Source organism: Felis catus, chromosome B1 (assembly GCF_018350175.1).
Source record: "Felis catus isolate Fca126 chromosome B1, F.catus_Fca126_mat1.0, whole genome shotgun sequence".
Taxonomy (NCBI): Eukaryota; Metazoa; Chordata; class Mammalia; order Carnivora; family Felidae; genus Felis; species Felis catus.
Window position 1 is genome coordinate 71,799,718 of NC_058371.1, and position 16,593 is coordinate 71,816,310.

General features: G+C 39.5%; 1 protein-coding gene across 5 annotated transcripts in view; it reads right to left on the minus strand.

Annotated features, from left to right (window-relative positions):
• Window positions 1–16,593, minus strand: part of GUCY1A1 (guanylate cyclase 1 soluble subunit alpha 1) — a 62,891-nt gene that overhangs the window by 20,356 nt on the left and 25,942 nt on the right. For all 5 annotated transcript variants that reach the window (XM_011281606.4, XM_045055744.1, XM_011281605.4 and 2 more), the window contains 6 exons: window positions 12,692–12,844; window positions 11,127–11,495; window positions 7,448–7,509; window positions 4,188–4,246; window positions 2,177–2,886; window positions 53–538 (listed from right to left, as the gene is read on the minus strand). In XM_011281606.4, coding sequence (XP_011279908.1) covers window positions 53–538; window positions 2,177–2,886; window positions 4,188–4,246; window positions 7,448–7,509; window positions 11,127–11,381 — 1,572 coding nt within the window. In that variant the 5' untranslated portion in view covers window positions 11,382–11,495; window positions 12,692–12,844. The remainder of the gene's footprint in view (window positions 1–52; window positions 539–2,176; window positions 2,887–4,187; window positions 4,247–7,447; window positions 7,510–11,126; window positions 11,496–12,691; window positions 12,845–16,593) is intronic.

A 16,593-nucleotide genomic window follows, 5' to 3' on the forward strand; every position in this document is an offset into this window, starting at 1 on the left:
TTTTTCAGTGACTTTTGCCTGTAAAACGGGCCTTGTGCTCCTCCACCCCTACCTTGTAGACGTCCAGCTCTCCGCACTGCCGGTCAAAGCGAGTGTAGAGTGCATTGAGCATGGTGATAACCTGCAGCGGAGAGCACTGGGAGCAGATGGCAGTGAACCCAACGATGTCTGAGAAGAGCATGGTGACATCACTGAACTTCTTGGCTTGCACGACTTGCCCTTGCCACAGCTGCTGTGCAACCTCGCAGGGAAATATGGAGCACAGGAGATCCACGGTCTTCTTCTTCTCCTCCTCCAGGGCTTGGTGGGCCTGCTCAAGGGTGGCCTTCAGCTTGCCCAGCCTCTTCTTCAGGCCGTCCTGTGCCCTGGCCTGCTCCCCTATCAGCACCACGTCCCTCAGTGCATTGTGAATCGGGATGTCTGAGAGGTAGAGCCCTCGTCCCGTAAAATCTTCTAATCGGTCCACACAGGGTGAGCCCAAGAACAAGACTGCACTGGATTCAACAATGTAGATCATCTGGCCTTTGAGGTCCATCACCTGTGAAGCAAAGGCAAAGCCAACTCTCATGGTTTATCCAAGTTTTCAACACCTTTCTGAGACAAAAGGAAAGGCATTAGATACAGCGACACTCCCTTTGCATTTAAACTTGATTGCTACCACTTGCAGAGAAGGAACAATATGCTTTCTATAGTTCTCATTTACTGTGCGTCCTAAAATGCATGCAGACATTTGAAGAACAGATAGACTGGAGAAACTCTACACAGAGATCATGATTTCCAATAAGCAGTGCAAAAAATTCTTGCCTCAAGGCGTTCTCACTAGGGGGAATGCTGATGCTTTTGCTATTATATTCCTTTGATAGCAGCAGATTGCGTGAAGGATTGTACCAAGGAAGCCTTGAGAGAGCTGAGGCTTTAGGTGATCATCCTGGGACACCAGATTTACTTTATGAGGGTAAACAAATATGTATATGTGTGTTCACTGCAGCAAAGAGTCCAAATCAACACAAATGTCCTCCGATAGGACTGGCTAAATAAAGTAGAGGATAACCATACAATGGGATTCTATGTGGCCGTTGTGAAAGTGAAATAGACCAATACCTCCTGACATGGAAGAATGCCCCAAATATTGTTTAGCGAGAAAAAGGAAGTGGCAAGTAGGATTTTGTTTTGATCTATCCCAAAAATGTATATAATTAACGTCTTTGATTTTTTTGCTGCAATGAACGTCTTTAAGTATTACCTATTTTGAACATCTACCGGCATTATTTTTTATGATAAAAAGTAGTAAAACTGTTTTCACTTTGGGAAAAAAAAATGCACAACTCCTGGAATTGTGCATGTTTCAAAGTGATATCCATCATAAGCCTGACTGTTGGCTTTACTTACATACCCTCAACTATGATTTTGCAAACTCTTTCCTTAGACTAAATGCTTACCAAAGTTCTCTACCATCAGAACAACCCTCCCAACATTCCTCTAACAATTAAAAAAGTTAGTGATTCTCCATGTCTATTTTTTTTAAATATATTTTTTTTAACGTTTATTTATTTTTGAGACAGAGAGAGACAGAGCACGAACGGGGGAGGGTCAGAGAGAGAGGGAGGCACAGAATCTGAAACAGGCTCCAGGCTCTGAGCAGTCAGCACAGAGCCCGACGCGGGGCTCGAACTCACACACCGTGAGATCGTGACCTGAGCTGAAGTCGGACGCTTAACCAACTGAGCCACCCAGGTGCCCCTCTCCATGTCTATTAAATATTGATTAAAAAACCCGTTTAGTCACCTCCAATTAGAAACAAGTAGTTTTTGTGTGTTTGTTGTAGAATAATGCTTCCTATTACCCCAAACTGTCAGCTATTTGGTGATAACTGAAAACATATGTTTAAATAAATATTTATCTAGTTTGGTTTATAAAATAATCTGAAAGGATTTTAAAAGGTACACTGCATTCAATAAGTGTTTGTGAAGTAATAAATCAAGTAAGCAAGCCAATGATTGCAAAAAGGATTTTGCTTTAAATTGATCTCAGCCTTAAAATTATGTCAGACTTGCCTTAAACATAAATGTTTTATCAACACATTTGAAGCGATGCATATGTTTTTACCTTTTTGATTGTAGTCCTTAAACAAAAAGTGACTTATTTCATATTCAAAACACTATTCCGTTCTCCTTACCCTGGAAGATTTCTTCACAGAGTTGTCCCACCTCCTCACTCGGACCACAAACTGCATGTTCAACATGGTCAGGATTCCACTGAACGTTTGCTTGATTTTTGGAGTCAGAATTTCAAAGTACTCTTCAAAATTAGGCTTTCCTTGAAAGTCTCTCCTGTTCATCAGCCTTCTAATGCCATTGCCAAACTGCAGAATTGTCATGTCTTTGTCGAACATGAAATGAAAAGGAAAGGTCTTGCAGAAGAGGGAAGCAGGAATCACCAGCGAGGACTGGGGCTTGCCCGGGGACAGGGATGGCTTGGTGCTTTTGACGTGAAGCGAGTATAACAAATAGGGCTGATTAACGAACTCGCTGCCTTCAGTACGGAAGCAGGGAGGCATCAGTGACACATCCACTTCGGTTTCGTACAAAATGTGAGCAGCTGCCTTAATGATGCCAGGAAGAATCAGAGACGTGATTCTCTTAGGGAAAAAATAGTAAACATTTAAGAAATTGTGATCTTTATCCAGGCATAGAATGGAAGCGTCCTCGAACCTGCCTCTCTTTTCTGCCTCTTGGCAGTGGCTGCTCTGTTTCAGAAGGGTGCTGAAGCTATTTAAAAAATCTTTGAGGGTTCCTCCAACCACACCTAAGATATGTTCGTCTTCCTCATAACATATTTTAAAAAGCTCTTCGCCGAGAGATTCTTTGATGATTTCTGCTGGAACTCCTGAAAGTAAATAATACATTTTTTGCCATATCAAACAGATCCTCTTGGAAGAGCTGTACCATTACTACTGTTTTTAACATTGTTTGATGATTTAAGTCTGGTAACAAGAGTTCCAACCAAAATTAATCACCTATATTCAAATTATCTACATGGATTAGTTTCTAAAATCCTGGTAGCTCCAAATAAAAACTTCCCACTCAGTTAATTATACAAGAATGATCAGTTAAGTCTAACACATAATTTTTAATCTCCCTTAAGAGACGGTTCTTACAAAAGAACACCTAGAATTTACAGAATCAAGTTCATTTCAGAAAAAGCTCTCCCACCCTTCTGTTAATGGCAAAAACAGTATGTCTTGATGAAGGGGGTACTGTCCCACCTGGAGGGCCCCCAGAAGTAGGAACGTCAGAGAGGAATTTAAAATCACTGCTCATGAAACTCAATTTGTCGTTTTTCTCTAGATATGACAGAAAGTAATTGTTTTTTGTTTTGTTTTGTTTTGTTTTGTTTTTTAGCAAAACAGCATTCTTGTTGTTTAGTGTTACCTGGAAGAATATTTGTTTGGAATATATTTACTTCCTGTAACTTCTCCTTCCGCAATCTCTTATTTTTTTAAATTCTGTGTGTCATTTTTTTTTTCTCCTCTGTAACTGCAAAGACAATAATGCCCTTTCACAGCACCGTTGTGATGTGTTGGGACTGTGTTTAGAATACTGCCTGGCTCCCAGGAAGGGCTCAGGATGTTTGCCATCACCATCATCGTCCTTAAATTCTTAATACCTTGTACCTTCAGAAAGATTTAACCCGTTACTCCATGCACTCCAATTTTGAAAAGGCCAGTATGACAAAGTTACTCGTCTACTTGTTTTCCTCAAACTCATTAATACGAGAACTCTGTTAATCCTTTTTCCCACGATTGTTTCCAACCTTTAAACAAAATTCTTTATTTTAGTTTGTTGAGTAAAATTTCTCATGCATAAATGAGGAATACTTAGTTTAAGTTCAAGGCCAAAGCATGTAAATGTCTATGAGTCAGCTTCCCATGCAGCCTTATCTCCTTCTCAGCAGACACACATAAAGAAGAGGAAACGTTTTAGGTCAAACAGAAATACACCATTATTCTTTAAGTTAACACAATACATAATATTGAACACTTCATACTGGAAATCACCTTTCAGGTGAAAATATTAGTTCTACAGGTAAATATTTTCTACTAAGAGAAAATATTAGTTTATAGGTAAAATATTAGTTCTGTAAGTATAATTACTCCTTCATTACATATACTTAAACAATTCTATTACCTGCTGCAATTGCTTGGTCTGTAATTATTTTTTCAAAGTCTTCTCTTTCCAAAGATTTCCTGAAAATATGGCAACATCTTAAATTATAAACTGAAAACTGGATGTTACAACTTCAGATTATAACATACAAACATGACGATGGGAAATAATTTAAACTACCTTTTCTGCAGAGGTGAATCGTGACTGTTTAATTTACAGGAAAGGAGCCAACCCAAACAATGTTGGAAAACCCCAAACTATACCTGATTTGAAGTGTTTCATCATCTTCTGAAGCATATTTACCTTTTAAGTTAACTTTACCTAGGCTAATACTGTGGGTGTTTACACTGGCAGGGAACCAACCAAAAGTATGAAGTGGCCAAGTAGGGGATGGTAGTAAATCAGCCAAGGGGTCGTCTGATAACACAATCAAAAAGAAAAAAATTACCTACTGATGGATTTCACTTTTTAAGTATCACCATCTTTTTTCCAAAGCAAATACGTAGCATGTCTTGCTTCTGAGTTTAAGGTTCTATACATTTAACTCTCAGGCATTATTACATTTAACTATCCACATATAAAAATTAGTAACTAAAGAAATCTATTCTTCATTCAATTACTGCATTCAGTTTTATTACATAGAGGTTGCTAATATCATAGCATACATTTTGAATGACAAAAAGTTTTGGCAATTTCAACTGGATAACTTATTGATTTATGTTTGCCTAATTGTTTTTTTATGATTTCTGATAGTGACTGATTTCTGACCAAGTTGGCCAAACTACTAACAAATTTTAAAAGGCACCCAAAGTTCTATTTGTACTTCAATTTGCCATTAGATAATCCAAGCTTACAGACAGGCAAAAATCTAAATATTAGACAGATTCCAATAAAACACAAAACATGCAGAAAAGTTTCCAAAGGATATATTTTCAAGAAGGAAAACTGCTCAGTCCACTACTTTATCACACAAAGGTACATTGCTTTTAATTGTTTAAAATGTTATGGAGAAACACTTTCTTATCTAAACTGGTTGAGGGTCACTATGTAATTTTCTATTTAGTTCACATAATTTTATAACCTCTTGTTATATATTATTTTATATTAATCACTCTTCAGATTTGCTTATTTTTGTCATTTAAGCAATTTCTGTTTTTTTCTTTTCTTTTTCCTAAAGAATGAGAGCATTTCTGCTCAGGGGACTCTAATGCTGGCAATTCCCAGCATCCATGATATGCGATGTGAGCAAAACTTAGTTCAAATAGCATATAATGCAATTAAAAATAAGTTCGCTATCTTTAACTTAACAGAAAAAAAAGGAGTAAGCTTGCATATGTACCAGCAAATGTGTGTGTGCTTGTACACACACACACACACACACACACACACACACACACACACACACCAGCCATGCACAGATATGATGATGTGGTCAAAAGATCCCAGGGAAAGAAACAAAGCAAAAGCTCTCTGTGAAACCAACCGAGAGAGATATCACAATGACTGTACTAAAATTCATTTACTTAAAAGGTGGGGTACAGGGAGCTCCAGTCTTTCATTTAGAGACAGTTTATTCTTTAATATATTTATTCTTTGCTTTTCAAATCACACAAGATACTGAACGTTCCACAAAAAAAAAAAGAGTTAACTTATGGTCAGGCAAGCTGAGAACAGTAGAAATGGCAGCTGACTTTCCAAAATGAAGATGGGGGAGAAACAGGAACAAAAAACAAATCCAAAAACTAAAAAAGCAAAGCAGAGAGAAGCCATTTAGCATATCAGCAGGCAGTCATGAGAAAAAAGGCTCGTTATTTTATTTCAACAACTGAGTAATTATCATTAGGGCAGTTTAAAAGTATGATCAGCTCTTGAAGAAATAACGGCAGGGATAAAAAATTTTTCAAGATTTCCAAAGAAAATGACTTTGTTTCAAGTTCTTTAATTTTTAAAGAGATAGAACGCTGAGAGTACATCCTAACTGAACCCCTGCATCTAGTTTAGGAACATTTCAGAACACAAAGCCCTGAGAATAAATTCTGAGCAAACTGGCTGCCAAAGTCTTAAGGAGACAGACACAGTAGCATAGCTACAATGACTTGTGGCTATCTTATCAGCTTGACTGAGAATTAAGGTCAGAGGCATTCTGGAATGCTTTTGCTATCACTCGTGTAAACAAAGCTTCTGTCAGACACACAGATTCACACTCTCTCCTTCTGGACCCCTCATGACCCCTTCTTGGCTTGCCTGCTGCCTGCAGTTTGGGACCAGTTAGTCAACAAGGAAAATTATGGGCAGATAATCCACTCATGAGAAATAGACGGATGAATGAATTTATAAAACATTCCCAACAATGGTGCTGGTTTGCAAAGCTGCAATGTTCAATTCTGCAAATTTGAATACGAGTACTTATTCCATTATTTGCAAAAGGAATAAGCCTTGAGATTGCATGGAATCAAAAAATAAAAAAGCCAATCAAATTATCCACCAGTAGTGGATGTGCCAAGATATCTTTGAAAAATCAACTATATAAAGCAGGTTTCTAAAAAAAAAAAAAAAAAATCACGTTATATATTGAGCCTTTACAGAAAGCATTCTCTAAAAAATTTTCAGACTACAAGAAAAAGGTATAAAAGGAACGGACACTCAGCCAGTGCACACAAATATAACCCAACTGGTTATGAAAATATGGAAACACCTCCCTAAGGATTGATAAACTGTCGCTGCTGTTAACCCTCTGAGGCAACCCCTCCCTTTAAACAGCCTCCCAACTTTGATTCTTCTTGAATCTCCTCCTGATGCAGCGGCTGAAAGTTGAACCCTTGGGAGGCAAGGGCCACTGGGACCCTGCTCCACCTTTCGGCAGTATCCTTCAGGCACAGAGTCTGTATTGAGCATCCGGGATCCATGCATTCCATGTTAAGTACTGTGGGGATGATTACCTCTTAGTAGGAAAGAACAGGTTTAATGACTTGTCAAAAGCAGCGGTATAGGGCAACATGGTTAAAGCCACAGGCTCTGAAAAACCCAGGCTTGCAACTCAGATCTGCCTTTTCCTAAACGGCTGTAAAATCCTAAACATTTCACATAAATCTGAGCTTAGATGTATCAACTGTGAAAAATTAAGACACTTCCTTTCACATTAGTAGCAGCTAAAACACCTAATCCAGTTTCTGGCAGTGATTCGAAACACGGTGATGCATTTGCTAAGTGATGGCCATTGGCAATGGTATCAGTGATTGTAATGGGGAGTTCACACAACTAAAGTAAGCGGTTCAATTTACCTGCTTTCTTTTATTTTGTGTTTTGCCAATGTTCTCTGAAGTGCAAGGTTCAGCCGCTCCAACTAAAAATTGAAAAGAAAGCTTTTAAACATTCTCTTAAATAATAGTTTAATTGAAGACACGGATTTTACAAATTTGTACTGTAAGCTTCTTCTCAAGCAAAAACACGATTACTGGTAAGTGTGGCGAATTTACGCTTTGGAAACAGAGACTGATTTTCTAGAAGTTTCTCAAGCCTAGAAGAACCGATGAGCCCAGACTAATTTGAGTTTGGATGTGGGCTGTGGCTCACGGGCTCTGCCCTCTGTGGGTGGTCTCCCTGACAGCCACAACACAAGGTCAAGTTGAACCGAAATCCAAACAGCAGACTCCAGTTTGGTAATGCCGGGTCTTCCAAGTAGAAATTGTAGATCACTTCCTCTGGGTCAGGAAATCCTCTTGGATGTGCTGCCAACACTTCAATCTCAGTATGGCTCTCGCCAAGCAAATTTCTGTTCTCTTTGCAAACCCTACACCCAGCCACCCCACTGTTTTGCCCCGCCCTCAACTACAAATGGGAATTTATGTTGCCTATTTCATTTACATGTCCTGGCCTAGAAAACTCTGAAGCTATCCCTGCACCGCCCCCCACCCCCCACTTCTCTAATTCTCTAATCCCTTAAATCCAAGCTTTCACCAAGGTCAGTTGGTCACTGATTTGAAACAAATCTCGGATTTACCTTAACGTGTACTAAGTTCCCTTCTTAGAACTACTAATTTTCATCAAATACTTACACTTTTACTCTCTTAGATTTCTGAGTATTTCATGAGTTTCCCTACATGGCAAGTTATTTTTCTGTAAGTTTCCATACTTTGTAAATACCTGCCTATCAATTAATCTCTCTTAACAGCTTGTTTTCTTTAACTAGGTCGTAAGTGGCAAGTACAACATTGGATAGCAGCACTGCCAACTTTTTTTTTGTTTTGCATTTCATATAAAAACCATATGTATCTATATGTGTATATATCATTGTTGACTCTTTCTGTAGTTTGCCCAGAGGAAAGTGAAAGATTTTCTGGTTACGTTCCAAGTTAGGAAATTCCTTTTTCCTTAAGAACTATTTATATCATGCTTAGAGTTTCCACTGGTCAAGTGAGGCAGCACTGTTAAGCAAAATAGAGCAAGCTTATGTTTCAATAAAATGAGTTATGAAAAGGACTTTCAGTTTTAAAATGCATATAGAGCTTAGAAACAAATCTAGAATTTATTGGAAAAAACAAACAAACCAGAAATGAAAAGTCTGCATTGGATGAGCAATAGCACCTTTCCAGGCCCTTCTATTCTACTATTCTGGAATGACACCTCCCCACTCTAAATTTGCTATGGATCTGTGTCCCACCCCCTGCCAAAAACAAAAAAACAAAAAAACAAAAAAACAAAACAAAACAAAACAAAAACCATGATTGTGGAGTTAAATCGGATTATCTAAAAAGCAAGAGCTGTAATGTTGTCAAATGCTGTTTTGAGTCTCTCCTTTGGGTCCCTGATAGAACTGAAACTAAACAGTAGGCTAAGCATTAAATCTGTCCACTCAAAAAAGAATCAGTAAAAACAAAAACAAAAAAAATGCTGTATTTGATCAAAGACATGCTGACACTTGGATGGCTGATGGAGTAATCTACACCGATCACCAGACAGTCCAAATGCATCCAGCACTGGGACATTTATTGTTATAAGGCAAAATGGCCTCAGTTGTCAGAGTTCTAGTTGCTAATGCCAAATGTACCTCTTTTACCCTCTAGAGTTCCTACAGCTTTGCCTTCCTTGCTACATGATGCTACAGTCAAATTTTGATGTCTGTTCCTATGAGTTCACAAACAACACAGATTATTCTAGAAAAAGAAAAAAGAAAAAAAAAAGTAAAATATCATTTATATTTGGTATTCAGAATGTTTTTAAAAGAGATTCCAAAATGCGTCTGACTTCTATGGCAGGAATTCAAAATTTATCAAACAAAATAATGAAGCCAGGATGGTAATGACAGGACCCAAGGAGAGCATGGAAGCTCTCCAGCATCCCCATCATCACCATCTGTTCATCTCTGTGTATCTCACTCAGTTCTTGGAAATAAGAGTCTCAATCACTTCCCGGACTATGATGCCAACCAGCACCCTGAGAAAGGCGACATCGCTCATCCCAGCCAAAACTGGCTGTCTAGTGACTTGGGTGGGGAGAGAATAATGAAATATTCCCATTTCAAAGGCCATTAACCAAGGCGCGATTGTGCCAATACTGTATTTGAAGTCAGTTCCCTCAACTTTCTGCTGATTCTGCTTTCTCCATCTTCAAGCTACAGTGCTAGTCTCTTCTTTCACAGTCACTCTAGGCATACTGTTGACAGCAGTAATTGCTCTACCCCTGCAAAAGTTGGGTGACTTTAGTCAAGTCACTTGACCTCTCTAATCCTTCCTGGGAGCAAGACAAAATCACTTCTAAAGTTCCAGTAAGTTCTAAAAGTCAGCAATCTGTGGTTCTTCAGTGCTCTACACAAAGCAGAGGGTTGGTGCGGGGTCAATTAAACATTTTCAACGGATTATTATAGCTGGAGTCAGATTATATCAATGTCCAATCTCCCAGATGAAGTGAGTTTACACAGAACTGTAAACACTGCCAGAAGGAGAAAGACATCATGAAGACTTTTTCAGCTGCTCGTCTCTTTAGCCCCACAGGGGGAGAGGAGCTCTCCATATACTCTGTGATTCCTAATATGTGACTTCATTAGATATTTGCCCTGGCCCCAAGGTTCTCCTATAGGTGGATTAACAGAAGGTGCTTCAGATCTTGAAGAGGCATTAGGCTACACAGCTCACAGAGCTATACTGAGAAGCGTCAGAGGTAATTTGCAAGCACAGGGCCATGACTCTGGCTCAAGGACTCTGGCTTGAACAGAGACTTCTGGGTCACACTCAGAGCCAGAGGAGGAAAGGGGAGATTTTCCCACCTCAACAAGTTGGCAGGGAACCTACGATGCTCTTGGGAATTAGAAGAAAACTGGCAGAAAAATAAGTTATTCTTCAAGAAACTTAATTTAAAAATAATAGCTAACAACTACCAGGCACTTAAGGTATGGCAAGAGCTATGGATTATTTCACTTCATGCTCATTGAAATTCTAGGCAGTAGGTACTATAGATAAGGAAGCTGAGGATAAGAGGGCTTAAGCACTTGCTCAAAGTCATAAAGGCCATTGAGGCAGGATCCTTTAGAAAAGAATTCAAAATCTTAAACATTTAAGAGTAAACACAACTGAAGAACATGATTGCTTGGGGCACCTGGGTGGCTCGGTCAGTTAAGTGTCTGACCGAAATCGGGTCAACTTTCACAGTCTGCAAGTTCGAGCCCTGCATTGGGCTCTCTGCTGTTGGCACAGAGCCTGCTTTGGATTCTCTATCTCTCTCTCTTGCCCCTTCCCTGCTCACTCTCACTCTCTCAAAAATAAACAAACATTAAGAAAAAATATTTTTTAAAAAAGAACATGTTTGCTTTTAAGAAGTGTTTTTAGATGTTTCTAGGAAATACTCTACATCTATTATATACATATATCCTTGAAAGTGAGAAAGCAAATGTTTACATTCCCCTTAAAAAATGCTCTTCTACAATCTTCAAAATATCAGGAAAATCTCAGAAGAGCAAGCACTCACCTCTGGGAAAATCAGTTTGCAAATGCTCTCTGCTAACGTGTGAAGGTAGACGCGGCTCCTACTGGTCTTTCTTTGAGGAAGACTTCTTGGTTCATTCTTCTCAGGCACATCCTGACAGATGGGCAGAGTTGTTTTGCCACTCTCTGAGCTTCCTGCTACCTCTTCTGCGGGCTCTTTGGGAGCCTGCCCCGGTGCCAGTAAGGACAAAGGGCACTCTCCTGTGATCTTGAGATCTTTCAGCTTCGTGCAGAACATGGTGTTGGTAGCCTCTCGCCCTGCTGTGGATAGCCTCCCGATGAGCTGTTCTTTTTATGCGGGACTGACAAACAGAAGCCACTATCAGATCAAAGGTCCTGGTGACTGCGGTGTCTACGGGTAGTGGAGAGTCAGAAGAGAAAGGGAAGTGAGGACGTGTACTTGTGTAAACCGGAAAAGACAGGTGTAAAAAAGGCAAAGACCACATGTCCATGTGCCATTTTCAAGTAAAAAGAAAACTCTGGTGGACACGTCAGCTACTATATGGATGAAACATCTGATAAAGACCTTAATAGGTGTGCATTTTAGTATACTAAATACTCGGGTTTTGTATTCTTCAAATGGAATATAATCTTCTCCAAAATGTCCTTACCGCAAACTACTGATTTCCATTTTTATAGATAGCCCACTTCGTTAAGTTTGATTTCACAAGAGTGGAACTTTATGGTTTCATGACAGAAGCCAAGTATAAATCTGTGTCTTAGTGCTAAGTCCTACTACATTCTCATTATGTTTCCCTTCCTGAAAAATCAGAATAGCAGAAACTAGTGTCTCCAATACTTAAAAAAAAAAAAAAAGTATGTGATGATGCTAAAATATATGTTTTTGGTTGAAATACTGAGTTTTAGAGGAAAACAAAATTAATTGAAATGATTACTGCAGGGGCGCCTGGGTGGCTCAGTCGGTTAAGCGTCCGACTTCAGCTCAGGTCATGATCTCGCGGTCCGTGAGTTCGAGCCCCGCGTCAGGCTCTGTACAGACAGCGCAGAGCCTGGAGCCTGTTTCCGATTCTGTGTCTCCCTCTCTCTCTGCCCCTCCCCTGCTCATGCTCTGTCTCTCTCTCTGTCTCAGAAATAAATAAACGTTAAAAAAAAATTAAAAAAATGATTACTGCAAAAGAAGACACTTGTTTCTATAAATAGCGAAATAATTTAAAAATATTATCAAAATGTAAGAAAGTAATATTTTTTTCCAAGAACTCTTGATCCCTAAGCACATGCCACTGGATTTGCAGGGGTCTCTGGATCCAAATCTAGAGGACACTGGAGTAAACCTCTCAGGGGCCCACGGGAATCATATACGTGGCTATTTCAGCATGTTCCCTTCGTACTTTTGTTTTTGCCGATGCGTGACTCTAAATCCTCCCACCCACAGTTTACAACCCATTTATAATTAGTTATTTGTCGCTCAAATGGTCTCATGAACTGTCAGCAATACTAACAGTCTTTAGTAACTGGGTCCACCAACCATCTTCATTCTTTGAAAAGCAAAAACACAAAAAGAGCGCAAAAGAGCCCAAGCTTACTTACTTCGGACGACGTGCCTGGCACGGTGCTGGGGATTCTGTATTTACAGTCAAGCCTCACGGGAACTGTTCCATCGATCCTCCCAACAGCCAGACGACACAATCCCCAACGATCCAGAGGCTCAAAAGTTTAGGCTATTTTCTTTCACTTGATGTGCTGGAAAGTGACAGAGCTAGGGTTCACAGGTAGGTCCCTCTGACACCAGAACCAATGTGTTTTCTATCAACCCAAACTCCTAGGCCAGCTTCTAAATACTCAGGCTTAGTTCATAAACTAGGAGTAAAGATATGGTTTGCAAGTTTATATCAAAAAGCAAACAAAAACATAATTCTCCTGCTCGTTGGTTGGTGGTAGTTGAATCTTCCAGGATAAAACCTTATATTTCAGTCTTTAGAACTGGAGTTCAATTACTTATTTTCTTTCTTTTCTGTGTGCCTCAATGCTCTTAATATGTTCTTCATGTATACCAGCAACAGATTGTAATTTGACACAGATATGTTCTCTAGTAAGTTTAGAACAATGGGCAATTCATTTTCTGAACTGGGGCAAATAAGGAAGCTAAATTCACCAGCCCTCGGGAGCATCATGAGGTATTAGGTATGGGCGAAGATTATGGATGCTGACAGGCCAGAAGAAGCGGGTGCTACTCTCTGTTACTTAAAATCCCCCGAATCTGTGATCACATGTAATTTATGAATCTTCAAGAAGACACAAGGAAGACCCTATATATTCACAAGCAGAGGCCATTTCATGCCAGAATAGAAGAAGCAGCTATCTCAGCTGGCTAGAATGACCCAAAGGTAATTTGGTAAGAGAGTGAATGGTTACTTTGATTTTGAAAGACCTAAAACTCCAAGGCTCTCAAGCACACTTATCTTGATTCAATTCCACAAATATGTGTTTCTCAGTCTTTAATGCATCCGAACATAACTATTACTCTTCACTCACTCCCGTCCTCATACATGCTTTAGATCAGTGGACAGCAAACTTTTCTGTGAAGGGCCAGAGAGTAGATAACTTCAACTTTGCAAGTTTCTATCAGTGACTTAACTCCTGCCATTACATCATGAATGCAACCGCAGCTGATACACAAAGGAATGGTATGCATGTGTTCCAATAAAACTTTATTTGCAAAAACAGGCTGTGGATTTGGCCCTCAGAATGGCCTTATTGATTTGGATCAGGCCATGGCTTGCTGACCCCTGGTTGTAAAAAGCTGAGCAGGTTAACTGAAGCATTTTAATCCAGGTATAATTTGGACTACGGGACCAGAGTCACTTCCTCATCTCCTCTACCCACTCCGCTCCCAAAATATAGTAGCCCATGTGAATCTAGTTTAGTATAACTTGTAAGTAAAAAAGACAGTGTAGAAGATAATATTAAATAACTATAAAAATTCTCATACATTATGTTAATTTTCAAAGAAGAGCTATATTAACTGAATGCCATGATTTCAGTCATCAAAATATAACTAGAAGACAGTACACACAAAAAAAGAAAAAAGCCAAAAAAATTTGAAGATTTTAGGTTGGATCTGATGAAGGTATAGAACTTCTCTCTAAAATAAGTAATTCTGGTACATATTAGAATTTTAGTTTGGGATTTAGGAGTTTGACATAAAAGAGTTTATGATAAAGTCTCCCGTTAAGTTTCTTTTTAATGTTTATTTTTTTTATTCTTGAGGGGGGTTAAGAGAGAGAGGGGGTCAGAGGATCAAAAGTGGGCTCTGTGCTGACAGCAGAGAGCCTGATGTGGGGCTCGAACTCAGGAATCCTGAGATCATGACCTGAGCTGATGTCATACACTTAACTGACTGAGCCACCCGGGTGCCCTGAAGTCTCCCATTAAGTTTAACCTTCTCATTAATGTTGGATTTCAACACTTGTCCCTGAACCCAACATTTTGACTCTCAGTTTCCTGTTAAATCTCATTGCAGAAGGATAAAACGGACCAGTCAACCTTGAAATTCTTTCTTCTCCTCTATTGCACATCACTATAATTTCCAGAAAACGTGTCTAACGCTGTTTTTTTATTAAGAAAAAACAGCAACAGGAAACAAGTTGTGCTTACTTTAAGTTCAGTTAAGTGTTTAGTCTCATTAAATCACATATGTATAAACAAACTAATTAGCATTCTTCATCTGTTCAACCGATGAAATTACATTATGAAACAGATGCTCTCAGTGCCGATACCTTGGAAACCTATGTTTGTCTTGTGTTTGCCTGCTAGGAATACAGAATATGTTCTTCGACTAAATGAGTGGTGATATTGATGTGTAACATTAGCAGTGACTTCGGAAGTGGTTTGGTCAATGGCTGAACTCAGTCCACAGCTGGTTATAGAAATGAGGGTAACACAGTAAGGGAAAAACAAATTAATTAATATAATAAGCTTGGTGACAAGGCCTTGGCAAACAGTGGGATATATGTTCTCAGAAACCCAGAGATGTTATTTGCTATCCCCAAGGTTAATGATTAAATAGCCTCTGAACATACTGAATGCTCTCTCCCTCTAACTAGTAAGTGATTAACCCTTCTATAGTGAGAAAAAGGACTCAGCTACTGGCCTCATATTAATAACCTGGATGCATTATTGTTCGGGTAAGGGGCCTGTCCGTCATTTAAACTCCAGAGTTATACACAAGAATCTTATTTTCTCCCTATCAAAGACCTGAGGGAAAACACTCACAGTAAGGACTCTGACACAGAAAGCCCCTTTTGCAGCAACTTAAATAGAACAGCAGGTCGTAAAGAGCAGGTTTCAAATTAGAAATTTCGGAAGGGGGCGCCTAAGAATTGAAGTCTCCTCAGTAGAAGTCAGTAGTTACATTGAGTGTCCAATATCAGGCCGAGGACCTAGCCGTGCCAAAATCCGGGGATAAAGAGATATAAGTGTTTTAAGATCAAATTCCAAAGTCCAAAATTTTAAGTTTAGCTGCAGGGAGAAGAGAGGCTCGAAACACAAAGTGCCCTGGTAAGGGTAGAGTCTGCACACAGCAGCACAAACTAATCACGACGTTCATAAATCGATGTCAAGGAAAGAGCTTATTTTGCAGGTAGGCTGACAATCTGCAGTTTTTGTTCTTCAAAAATTGAAAACAATTAAAACTCCGTAAGTCAAACTTCCAAAGTGTGTTTCTTTTCATTTTGCAGTAGGAAATATTTATAGGACATTCCTCTGTGATATATCAGGAAAGCAGGACAAAGTACTAGAAAAACTGGTTGAGAATGTCCAAGTCACTCCAGGACTATATTTGAAAAAAAACAAAAAAAGCAAGCAAATGTCAGACTCTCTCATCTCACCATGCCTCCTTCGCCTCGCCATTGTCTGCTCATTATGGTCACACTTCTTGAAAGATCAGGCCTGATGTGCTAGGTTCACTTCCTTACAAAATAGTAATTCCTAAGTCTACAACTCCCTGGCCTTTGCTTCCACTGGGTGACTGCCATGCACCTTGCTCAAGTCAACGACGACCTCTGAAAAGTTAAAGCTCATGAACCTTTTGGCTTGTAACATACTTGAGTTCTCCAATGCTATTTGCATTTTCTTTTTTATAATCTCCACTCCCACAGATTCTTTGATACACCGGATTACCTTCTACCGCATTCACTTTTCATTCTATTCAACAAGTATTTATGGATGACCTACTGTGTGTCGGGAATTCTTACAGACGCAGGGACAGAGCAGTGAATGAAGGACATTGCCTGCCCTCGTGGAGTCTACAATCCAGCAGGAGAACCATTTCTGACACATCAGTTCCATGTGTGATGCGTGCTAATGAAAAGGGAAGTGCATAGTGCTCTAGGAGTGCAAATCAGGGATCCAAACCCAGTCCCAGGAGGAAGAGACATCTGAGCTGAGCTATGACCCTGAAGCAGGTGAAGAGAGTTCCAGAAAGAACAGCA